Raw genomic sequence first — 12319 nt, 5'->3', positions numbered from 1 at the left:
ACCAGGCTCAGTGAGGGGCAACTATCTGAAAGAAAGGACCAGACAGAAGCCATTGGAGAGAGAAGACAAAACTCAATGGCATGCAATCATGGCATTTAAACACGCAGGGACTGAAAAGAGGGAAGTGGAGAAGAGGTGCTCATTGCATTATGGGAAATCTTCTGGCACGCCTAAGCCTGTGGCAGCTGATCCAACTCTAAGTATTTGCTTTATCAAATATGAAAAACTTCGAAGCCTGATCTTGAAAGTAGAGATGCTGTCTGTCTCCTGACAGCTGAAGGCTCTTACTTTTCAAAACTCTAGGAAAAACAAGTAAGCCTACAGTCTGAGAGTGAAGTGCTGTGATAGGATAATACTGCTACTAATAATAATACATTTCATTTACAGGTGACTTTCACCTTTAAATAAGAACACCTGACAAGGAATTACTTACCAAAGTCACAGTATACATAAAGTAGTTAAGAAATGCCATAGAATGAAAAGCTAATACATCATAACATCAAATTCAAACAGAATAGGCCATTTTTAAATAAAATATGTGTTTTATGACTGGCTTTAAAGATCGGGAGAGAATCAGTATTGTGAGTTAGGTCTGGGAGAGAGAGACCCAAAGACAAGGGGGCACTTGGCTGAAAGCTCTAAGGCTCTAAATTAATGCAGTATATTATCCTACTGTGAGGTCTTCAACTTGCAAAAGAAAGGGTGGCCAAACCGCTCTTTTCTTTTTGTTTTACATTTATTTGTGCTATTGTCATTTGAAAGAGAGCTATCTTCTAAGGTTCAATAGATGTGTCGTAGTGATGTAATTCTGACTGTCTTAACCTAGTTCTCATCTGCATTACTTTAAGTTTAGGCATCTAAACTACCTGAGTGTGATATGTGATACAAAGTTTATGAGGCAATGAGATAAGCGTTATAGAAAATGCGCAGTGATGAACAAGAAATATTTAGGACGAGTATAAAAGCACAGCGCAACTACATATTTAATGTGCCTCCAGGCTGTCGGTTTAGCCTCCGTATGATCGCTCTTGTGATGGGAGAGAAAAGGAGCAGAGTTAAAGAAGGTCCCAAGTCACAGATGTTTTTTGGTTTTTTTTGGCTTAACACAACCCCAGGTGTAAGCAATGGCTCAATCCCATTTAATAGCTAGTGAAAAAAAGTTTTATTAGTAGAATTGTACCTCTGCCAGTACAAAAGGTGGCGTACACATCAGTTTGAGAATACAAAGGTGATCAGAGTTTGGCGAGCGAGTACACGCGCGCACTGCCATGATTCAGCCAGCCAGTGATGACTTGGCTCTGGAGTTTATCATCTGTCGCTGTTTAAGGTCAGACAAAAAAAAAATAAGATTAAAAAAAAATACAGGAGACAAATACCAGCTGACAGGGTCACCCCTCAACAGCAGGCCAGTCCTGACATTTGTGTGCGTGAGTGTGTGTGATGCCACAGATATAGTTTACCTCACTTGGACAGTGTGCTGCCATCTGCACTGTCCTCGCCTGCTGACCTTTGTGTTCTTTGTTTTCTCAGTTTTCAAAACTGTTGAAGATGAAAAAGACTTTTTAGAGCTTTTCACTTTTTCATTGTGTCTTTTATAGTGTAAGAACTCATTTTTGCTGCCTCTGCAGTAAGTGTGTAAAACCAAACTGTGGTTGAAATTGAAACTTGGTGTCCTTCAGCCCCGGGGAGCTGCTGCTGCGGCTGTAAGACAAGCTTTTCCACTGTGTTTTATGAGACACACTGCACGTCAAGACGCCCTTTTATTTGAGCTCTTCTCCCCTATTTGTACTTTCACGATCACCTGACTCTCTGTCCTCTCTCGTCTCTTTTGTCAAGCCCCGCTCCGACTTTCCGGCCCCTTCTCCCCCCCCAGCCCATCGGCCCTCCAGTCCAACAGGACCATGATGCTCAGCAGCTCCGTGGAGGTGCCCCGCCCGGGAGGGATGAGTGGCTTGAGCGGGCTGAGCACGGCTGCCCGGAACGTGGTGCGCTCCTCCAGTATCTCAGGGGCCATGTACAGCCTGGAGAAAAGTCCTGGCAGCGGGGGCCCAGACTCTGCATCGCTGACTGGGACTAAGAAGCGGCGCTCCAGTTTGGGTGCCAAGATGGTGGCCATTGTGGGGTTGTCACAGTGGAGCAAGAGCACACAGCAGCTCAACCAGCAAGGTCAGTTTACAGTCTAAACTACTTAATCTGTCAGTCGTTCTCTCTATGTATATTCACTTTCTGATTCCACCTTTCTGACACTTTCACCAAGGCAAATTCATCTGTTTTTCCCCATTTCCCCAGCCGTCATCCTCATAGCTTCTGTTTTTTCTTTCTGTATCCTTTCCTTAGTTCTAACCTTGGTCTCTCCCCATCTGTTTTATTGTGATTTTAAAAGTTTGAAGATTTTAGATTCTTTTTAAAATTGGGGTTTTGTTTTTTCGAAGAGGAAGGAGGATCATTTTTATCCTCCTGAATTTTCTTTAACATGGGAAAATTTTCCTTGTTCCTTTAAATTGATTTAAATACCTTGCTGCAATTGTTAAAATGACACTAAAACTGTTATAACAGAATAATTATTATTACAGTTAACATTAGCATAATCCACTCTAAAGTGTATCTGGGGTTATTTTGACAGCTACAGTATTTTATTGAACCAGCTTTATCTTTTAAGGTGTTAGTATTGTAGCGAGTCCTTTTTGAAAGGCTGCAGCACATTTGTGAGCGTCGCCGTGTGTTGAACTCTGCAGCGGGTTTGCAGCGGCAGCAGCAAGTACGCATTGTGATTGTTTGGTAGCGGCATTATGTTCTAATGCGTCTCCTGCGGCGTATAATTACAGATCCTGTGCAGCTGCAAGAAAAGCGTTTCTCACTTTGCGCCTCAGTGGTGAACACAAACCTACTCTTTCCTGGTGGAAAATAAGAAAAACATGTCACACACTGAGACTTTGTAAAGGCTGAGAGGCATGGGCAGGAGGGGCAAGGGGAGCAGGGGATGCATCTTATTTGAGTGCAGCCAAACTTTTCCTTTTTTCCTTTTCATTCCTCTATCTGTCAGTATGAAAGAAGTTGTTCATCTCCTCGTGTCCTCTTACACATTCTGTTTCTCGTCTCAGCACATCAAACTGTAACTTTTACAGAACAGTGTGTTCGTGTCTGCATGTTTCTTTCTTTCTTCTTGCCTAGCTGTACACCGTCTGTGTCTAATTCTGTGTAAGTGTTGAAATATATCACAAGATCTGGCTCTCTGCTGCTTTGTGCAGAAGCGTGTTTTTACCGGTACTTTAAATTATATAAGCGCTTTATTTTAAACAAAAATGTCAAATATGTATTTATTGTACCTGCTCAGTTGTGTATATTTGTCAGTCAGACAAAACGGTGCAATTGAAAGATTTCACAATAGACGGCGTTGACTCATCTGCAAACACTTGCCATTTATTTTTTAAGCTGTTTTGAAACCAAAAAAAGGTGTAGCACAAACCGGAGAACATTCACCTTCAAAGTAGAAGTTGTGCTATGCTCTTTGCGCCAAATTTAACACTAGTGACTCCCAGCAGCCTCCAGCAATCACTTGCTAACTGGTTGCAGAATACACACTTGTCCCTGGGTAACAGTGCTTACAAGTGGGCATTATTGACCGGTCTAAAGGCTTTTGTGAGTGGAGCATTCGATTTCACAGTGACTGCTCCAGCAATCGGTTGGAGAATGCACATTTTCCCCTCACAATTAGTTATTGCCGTATGACGCATGTTTGGCTATGCAAGTGGGGCCTAACTCTAGCCCTAGATATCTTATAGCCTTTGTCCACTAGTACCAGCGTGGGTCGACGCTGTTTTTAGGGCTTTCCATTAAGTGGTAGTACTTGGTACCAGGTACTTTTTTAGTACCTACTCGGCCAGGGTTCCAAGCGATCTGAGGTGAAAATGTGACATCAACAGACTGCATGCCACTGATTGGCTAGTCAATGGCTTCAGTTAATGAGTCATGAGCCCCATGAGTCCCTTCACGAAAATACATTCCAGCAATATGGGAAATGGCTACACAAAAAGCAGCACAGTGGTTCCCATGTCTGACAATACCATATGGTATACCATCGTCTCTACATCCTCCATTGTTGTGGTGTTGGTGTCGCATATAAATGATGTCACAGGACTTTTGGCTGCGTTGCTACAACGACCCCATGCACATTTTGTGATAGTTGATGGTATATTGCCAAGTTGAGCTAGTGGCTATTAATTGACACTGTGATACTCTGTGGGATACTAAGTTTGGACCTTAAAGCATATTATTTTTCATAGAATTGTGATTTATTCTTAGAACTCCACCGAGTAATTGGCCAACGGCTGGCATATGACAGTTTTGTGTCCTAACCAGAGACCAGCTCTTCAGCCTAATGAAAGTCCGATTATGAACTGGTCTGCTCCATGCATGGGCAACACATGCACAGCGGCGCAGGCACATAGCTGTATGCATGCTCACATTCATACGCTAGCATGCAGTTAGTGTGGTAGCTCTTCACGCTGAGTGAAAAAATGAAGTTTGACAAAGTAAACTGTAGGGGGACCACCATGAAAATGTTCAGAAAAACAGAACTAATCAGACACTTAAATCACCTTCAGCCTGAACATGGACACTTTAAAGAGGCTTACAAAAGCAAAGTGGCTGTCCAGAGCTCAGAGCCAGCCAGAGGCCAGCTGCCCTGGTAAGAGCAAGAGGATCAAAGCAGTTATGGGGATAATTACGAAGTGCAAGTGTCTGGTGAATTTATAAACATACTGGGAAATGATGTAAGTACTTGAAATTTGTTTTGTTATATAATTCTGTCGGGCCTGGTTTTGTTTGGTAAAGTGAAAAATGTCAGGTTTGTCCGTGTAATTATTTGTGCTGCTTCTCAGTAGCAGACCACTTTATTTTGGAGCTATTTAACTGAGAGAAGCAAATTCTGTAACGGACTCCAGTTTAGGGGGGAAATAACATTTAAAGAAAGTATGCCGGTTTGAGGCACATCTGTATCAACTCTTCAGACACAGCAGCTACATCCATCTTTTATGTACAGATTCTTTATTGAACTCATTTGGCATGTCCCGTAAGTTATAATTTGACATTATATTTATTTAAGTAAAACATTTGGGTCAGTGTTTAAACACTGTATAGCAGCCGAAGTATAAATTTTCTGGCTATAGCGCATCTTGATATGTGTAGGACTGCATGTTTGTCAAACAAGGTCATTCCTGTTATCTGATTCACTTATTAATTGACTTTTATTTGTACCGCAAATGTAACAAAGCCAGGCAGTTTAGCTTTTCTTTCATTCTCCAGCGACAGCTTATCCTGAAGGATAAGTAAGAAGAAAGCAACCATTAGATAAATGCAAACACATCCACTCACCATAATTCTGCATTGTTATCCCCTATCATTACCTGCCTTTGAAATCAGCTTAAAATGGCTGTTGTAACCAGGGCTCACCCACACACACACTCATACACAGTGACACAAACAAAGAGCTTGCTTCACTCATCACAGCTGACACTTGTCTGACGCAGGGAGAACTGTCGATATTTTCACCACGGGGGCTTTCGTGTCGTGTTTGCGGTGATGAAGAGAGCACAACAAAGGGGAAAGTGCGGATGGGGAGGCTAGGAGGGGCTGACGAGGTAGAGAAGAGGAAGGGGAGACAAGGGGTGCATCTAAATTTAGATGTTCTCAGCTGCCGGAGCAGCACATTGTGCCTGGAACAAAATCACAGTATCATAGATGGCTGTTTCTTCTTCTTCTTGTTCTTCTTCTGTCGATACCACATCTCACCGCATTAGAGGTTCGCTAGTTTTCTCCCTTTGCTGCGCTGGCAACAGGTTATGAAATGATTTTTTTAAAGCACACCTCTGATGAGCTGAGACTCAATACGAGATATGAATAAACAAATCTGTTCTCAGTCCTATAACAAGATATTCTAAAGTAGAGTGGTGTAGATCATAACCGTGGACACAATATCTTATTAAAAATAAGCTACTAGCAGCCAATCTGATAAACTGAGCTATAAAGTGTCACTTAAGCAGGAGAGATGGGTCACACACACAGGTAAATTGTGTGCAGCCCATCTAACAGAATCTCATAGAGTCAACTGCAGCTTTGTAGATACAGAGCCTGGTGACAGTGGCATCAGTGTTATATCGATTTCAATGTTTTGGGGAAAAAGAGAGAACTGATGGTGCTTTGTGACTCAGTACTGATAGATATCCCGAGTATCAGAATCAGTTTGGCCATTGCATCTCCAAGCTGATTAAGTGGAGGGTAGGCTCAGACTCAGACAGTCAACATTCCAATTGATTTAGGTGTAAATTGAATCACTGTCCAGGTCTTTTTACGTAACAGTCACCCAACAAGATTATGTCACTGCTCTACTAGGAATTTGCCTGTTTCTCAAAGCTTAACCAGGTAAAGACTGAAAACCTGTTGCTGGAAGAAAAAAAACAAGGTTGTTTACTCCAACCTAACATGTCATCAGCTCATAGTTTACACCAGCTAGAAGGACATATCAGATGCAGATAATTAGGCATGTGACCCACACACAACATTCCTTCTCACTTGGTCGGGTTCGATTAGGGTCCTTTCTTTTCTTTGTGGCAGTCAATAATGACCTAGTCCGGTCAGCTCTCGGTGCTCCATGTTTAGAATGACACCAGCATCGATTGACCAGAGGGGGGTAGGTATGTGGGGAAAAGATGACCAGCTAATAACCAATAACACACAATATTGATGCAGATTTAGTCTTGGACTGGATGCATGAATGGGAAAGGAAAACGAAACCAAAACTCAACATAGATTATTTCATTAAATGACTTATTGATTGATTTGATTGGATGTTGTTGGGGAAGTGAACCTTGAGGAGAAACACAGACTCTCACAGCACTCCGCAAATCTATTAAATGCATATACAGTAACTTCAGTGTTCTGAATGTGTTGTGCTCTATTTTTTCATAACTTTTAAAATGAGATCACAAGCAGCCTTCTTGTTATCTAGTAAAAAAAATGGATGGTTCTGCTGCTGCAAACAATACAGTTTGTGTGCAAAACGTGAACACGGTGAAGGAGAATGATGAAGAATGTGACTTAGCAGCGAGGTAACTGGTAGAAACACCAAAATGTAAAGACATTGAAGGAATATGTCAGCATTTTACCGATAAAACGCTTTTAGGAGGTAATGCACTTATGGTATTATTGTGTCACAGTTCCTACCAGGTACGTTCTTATTTTGTGAATTGGATCCAGTCAATTTACGGCGATCTGCAGAATCACTTAAGGTAAGGTCTAATGCAAACTTTTTTTTTTCTACAGATGCGTTCAAGCACACTTATTTTATCTGATTTCCAAATAACAACATCAGCATCATCTGATGCTCTTAGTGGGGTTCTTGACCTTTTGTCAAGGTAGGCTTAATTACATTGAATCAAGTTTCTGTAGGAGTTGTCATTAGGGTTGTAACAAAGATAAAATTCCTTTCCTAATCAGCTACTTGTAAATTTCCAGGCAGAACTGCTGATTAAGTATCAGTGTTGCCACACACAACCCCTTAAGTTGGAGAGCTGGTGTTGTGTCTTTCATCAGGCCAATCATTTGAGATCAGTCCGTTTGGTTAAACCTGCGTCAGGGTAAATTTCCCAGTGGCAAAGCACTCAGGATCTCTGACACACGCTCAAATCTCCTTCGTCACAAGGTGGAAAATGAGAACAAACTGTGCGCAGTGAAGAATGCAACAAGATTATTAATTTATTCAATTAGTGCTTTTGGGAATTGACCCACCTATCCAAGTATATTATTCATACATAAACTGATTTTACATATTTGATGTAGGGCAAGGACGTTTTCTAGGACTTGTCAGAACTGTCAGACAACAGCTGAGACCTCTGCCAGTTCGTCGTCTTAATGCGTGAAATTTAATTGCGCCCTTAGGTGTTTCCAAGAAAAAAAAAGACTTTAGGGGTCAGGTCTCTATTTTGCAGCAAAATGGGTAATTGTCATTCAGTGGAAATGTTTCAGCAACTGTCTCTTTAAAGAGAACTGCATGTGAGTGCCTGCATGTTGTATAAAAGTACAGTACACTTTGTGTACTGTTGTTGTGTAACATTTGATACCATGTATAGCTCCCTATCTTGGCTATTTTCACGCTTCCTACCGACTTGGTATATTTTTTTCTTCCGTAATGCAGCTCAGTGTTCCTCATGTTATTCCATTCAAAGCCCCGACTCCCACTGTCTCATTATTCTGGGTTTTGTAACAGTGTTGGGGATGGCATTTTGGTTCTGTCTGTGTTCTATTTATTATCTGCTATTATTAGTACCGGTGAGGAGAAGGCACACACACACACACAGAAACGGTTTCCCAGGTTTATTGGGTGAGTCACTCCTCAGCTGAACATGGTCTTATCTTCTGAGCAGGTTTATCCATGACTGCGAAAACAGAGCCAGCAGAGCGCTCCCAGTGCACTGTCTGTCTGCACAGAGGGACGTGGTGTTCAGAGAAACAAGCACCAATCATGTGATGCAGTGCACCAGGAGAGTTAGATTAAAGGAAACCAGGCATAGATATGCATGTTTGTGTGTCCCACTGAAAGCCCCCCCCCCGACACACACCCCAGCTCATATATGTCTAAAACACCTTACTCTTTCCTGCTCTATTTAGCTCAGCGTCCATGCTTTTGTTTCCTTGACCTCCTTTTTAAAATCTTGACTCCTGTGTGTTTATTTATTATTTATTACTATGGCGCTGTAGCTCCTGCTGGAAGGACGCCAGAGACACGGAAAAGAAACAGAGACAGAAATGGAAATATGTTTGACACGTGACGAGAATACTTGTTCCTTTGCTTATTAAAATGATTCCAGCTACGCTCTGTGACCAATAGCAACCACATTTCTGAGTATGCTGTCGTCAGACAAATATTTTTGAGTTGGCCGCCTGTAACTCTAGCTCCAGGCTGTGAAAAATATGCAGAGGGACTTGCACCATTGCCAGTAATGTTAAGTGCTTCTGACTCATTTTTATATTTGTCTTTCAGGAAAATAACACAGGTGTTTCCTCCAGTGAATTTTACTTTGTTGTTGTATACCAAAGGAGAAAAACAATAGGGCAAATACTTAAATTATGTTAAATTAGCCTTTTGTTTCTCAACGCAGGACAAATTGTACTTAAGCGACAAAGCTTTAGTTGTCACAAGACTAGTATTTTAAACTCAGTACCAATACCAGGAAAGTGTTTACAATTTTATTCTTGTTATATTTGGGTGGGACTGATAACTGCCTACCTTCCACATTAATGCTATCACATTATTTAGCTATAGCTGTTAGCCGCTAACTTAATGATAGCTAATGCTACTTTTGGTTAACTGCTAATAGTTTAATGGCTCGCATGCCCAGGACAGGTTAACATTTATGATAACTGTTCAACGCTGTTGAAATGTGAGCTATAGTGACCTCCTGAAATTTCTCATTAGGTGTGAGAAAAACGTCAACTACTTCAGCTGCTAGTGAGGAGAGGGGCTGTCTGAGGTTGTGTGTCAGCAGCAGGAGGCGAAGGTGGCACTGTTGGTATTGATACTGTTGCAAAAGAATATTTAATTCAGTAGCAATTTCTATTATTGATTAGTGTCCGGGTACCAATTTTTTCGACAACCGTGCACAGAATTTGGGCGCCTGACCACGAACTCCTCTCTGTACCGAAATATTAAAATGTGAGGCCATCTGTTTGACAGCTCAGTTGAAATTTTGTGATGCAGCAGGGCAATGATCCCAATCACAGCATCAAATCTGAAAACGAAAGGAATCGAAGTGTTGCAGTTGCCCCAGTCAGTAAAAGCTCAGATCTCAACCTGATTGAAATGCTGTTGTGGGAACTTAAGAGAGCTTTGGATGATCGGATGCCCATAAACCTCAATGAACTGAAGCAACGCTGTAAAGGCATGAGGGAAAGATGTGAGAGGCTGATAAAGTAATGCAGAAACAGATTACTTCAAGTTATTGCTTCTAAAGCCAATGAATAATAATAATGGATTGGATTTATATAGCGCTTTTCAAGGCACCCAAAGCGCTTCACAATGCCACTATTCATTCACTCTCGCATTCACACACTGGTGGAGGCAAGCTACGGTTGTAGCCACTGACAGAAGCGAGGCTGCCATATCGCGCCATCAGCCCCTCTGGCCAACACCAGTAGGCGGTAGGGTAAAGTGTCTTGCCCAAGGACACAACGACCAGGACAGAGAGCCCGGGGATCGAACCGGCGACCTTCCGGTTACAGATACGCTTCCCAACCCCCTGAGCCACAGTCGTGTGCTTAGTTTTTTTATATGACTGCACAGAGTCCAATGCAAATGTGCTTTTAGATATGACTGTACACTCTGTTAGCTACAATAAGATGCAACCAGCTGTGGATGAAAACTCAGCCAGTGTTTGACCCATATTTAGCAATTTATTGCAAAGAGACTGCTTGACTCTGCACCAACATCTGCTAAGCTGTGATGCTACATGTGTGGCCGACAGTGCACAGAGCATTTTAAACAGTGGAGCCAGAGATTTGGTGACAACTTTTCTAAAATTGCTACAAGCATCAGGTTCTCAGAAAGAAAAAAAGAAGATAAGACGTTATATAAGCTGATAGCGGTATATCTGCAGGACAATGCCAGGCAGCCAGCAGCAGTTCTCCTAGTTTCCTAAATACTGATAATATTGAAGGTTGTACTCCCCCAGTCTGAAAAAGCTCAGGCTAGACAGGATGATGTGATGCAGAGGGAAGATAGCAAAGGATACATTTTTCGGAGGAGCCGTTTCCATCTAGTTAAGTCTTTTTCTCTCATTTTTCAGGTTCTGTCTTCACTCTTAACTGAAAATGTTTTGAAAGGAAATGATCTCTCTCTCTCTTCACAATCTTGTAAATAATGTTTTCTTGTTTTTAAGGGGTGCTTTGACAGGAGAAATAAGCCCAGCAACAACACACTTAAAGGCAACAAGTTAAAGCGTGTCCTCTATACTATAGTAGATTAAAGAGACCTTGCGTTTCAGTTCTGAGGGTGTTTTTGTGGTGACTCATGCCCTACTTCCAGCTCAGTTTCTGAGTCAAAGCTAGGAAACACACATTAGGAATTTTGGCAGGCGCATCTTGGAAAGCTTACAGTGATTTAGATCCTTTGAGGGAAAACTCACCTCCAAAGGGAGATTCTTAAATGTCACTTTAGCTCAGAAAAGCCCGGACAAAAAGAGCAAGAGCAAAGACTATGAATTGTTAGAATATTAACAATGAAAGTTGCTGAGTCTCTGCAGCATCCGAACTGTAGTAACACACGCGCTGCCCTTTTGATAATGAAAGCTATTTCTGTGGATGACTCACTTGATTGCTATTCTTATCCACTATGACTAATCAAAGAAAAAGTCCTTGCGTCTTTCAAGCTGCTATTTCAGGTGAAACTGCTCTTTTTGTTGTAATTTCAAGCGCTGGCACGTCTTTTTGCTTTGAAAGCGACATTGTGTGATTGGCTCTCCTGACACATACTGTAGAAACTGAAACCTTACTCCTGTCTCTAAAAGCTTTCTCCTCCATACTGGTCCTTCTGGAGGCCGCCAAACCCACAGCTAAACTGACCGACGATCACTTTCTGTCCTCTTTCTGCCTCTCATCTCTCCACTTCCTCATTGTCCTCCCTTTGTTTCCACAAGCTCGCCGACATCGTAATTTCCCCTCCCCTTTATCTCTCCGCGATTAATCTCAATCTCTTTGGCTCTCACTTTCACGCAGCATCTATCACGTTTTCTCAATCTCGCCCACCAACCCATCAATGCTCTATTCTTAGCGAGACAGATTGGTGAACTATTTCACTCTTTCTTTCTTTGTGGCTTTGCAATTTTGGAAGTGTAGCTTCTGCATGTAAAACACTACATCTAAACAGCATGTGGATTCAAAGCACACTGCCTGCAATCTGATTCAACGTTGACATTTGATATACCGTCTTTAAGATGCAACTGTTTACAGCAGCATACTTGCCAATATTTTCAAATGATTTTCGGTGGGGAGGGGGGTTAGCTCATCTCGCCTGATATGCTAGCTGATATGGTGTCCTATGTTACCGTTATGTTATGACTTTGCAAAAAGGCTTGCCCACTGTCCAAGTGGCTATAAATCTTTTGACAACCCCAAATGCCTCACTCACACAGGCTTAAAGACAAGTCAGCAAGCGCCCGCTAGCCACAGGTTGCAAAGGAAAAATGTTCCCCGACCAGTTTGCAGGTGATTGCCAGAGATGGGTGATTGTCGCTAGATGAAATTGGTTTGTACATTTGTTCGAACACTG

General features: G+C 42.0%; 1 protein-coding gene across 2 annotated transcripts in view; it reads left to right on the top strand.

The window, feature by feature from the left end:
- rims3 (regulating synaptic membrane exocytosis 3) overlaps positions 1-12319 on the top strand; it is a 50220-nt gene that overhangs the window by 21004 nt on the left and 16897 nt on the right. For both annotated transcript variants that reach the window (XM_084920123.1, XM_084920122.1), the window contains exon 2: positions 1837-2166. In XM_084920123.1, the coding sequence (XP_084776249.1) occupies positions 1902-2166 (265 nt within the window). In that variant the 5' untranslated portion in view covers positions 1837-1901. The remainder of the gene's footprint in view (positions 1-1836; positions 2167-12319) is intronic.

Source organism: Perissodus microlepis, chromosome 22 (assembly GCF_051167445.1).
Source record: "Perissodus microlepis isolate ML-2025 ecotype Zambia chromosome 22, ASM5116744v1, whole genome shotgun sequence".
NCBI lineage: Eukaryota > Metazoa > Chordata > Actinopteri > Cichliformes > Cichlidae > Perissodus > Perissodus microlepis.
Note: the sequence above shows the minus strand (reverse complement) of the source record. Positions and strands in the feature narration are given on the sequence as shown.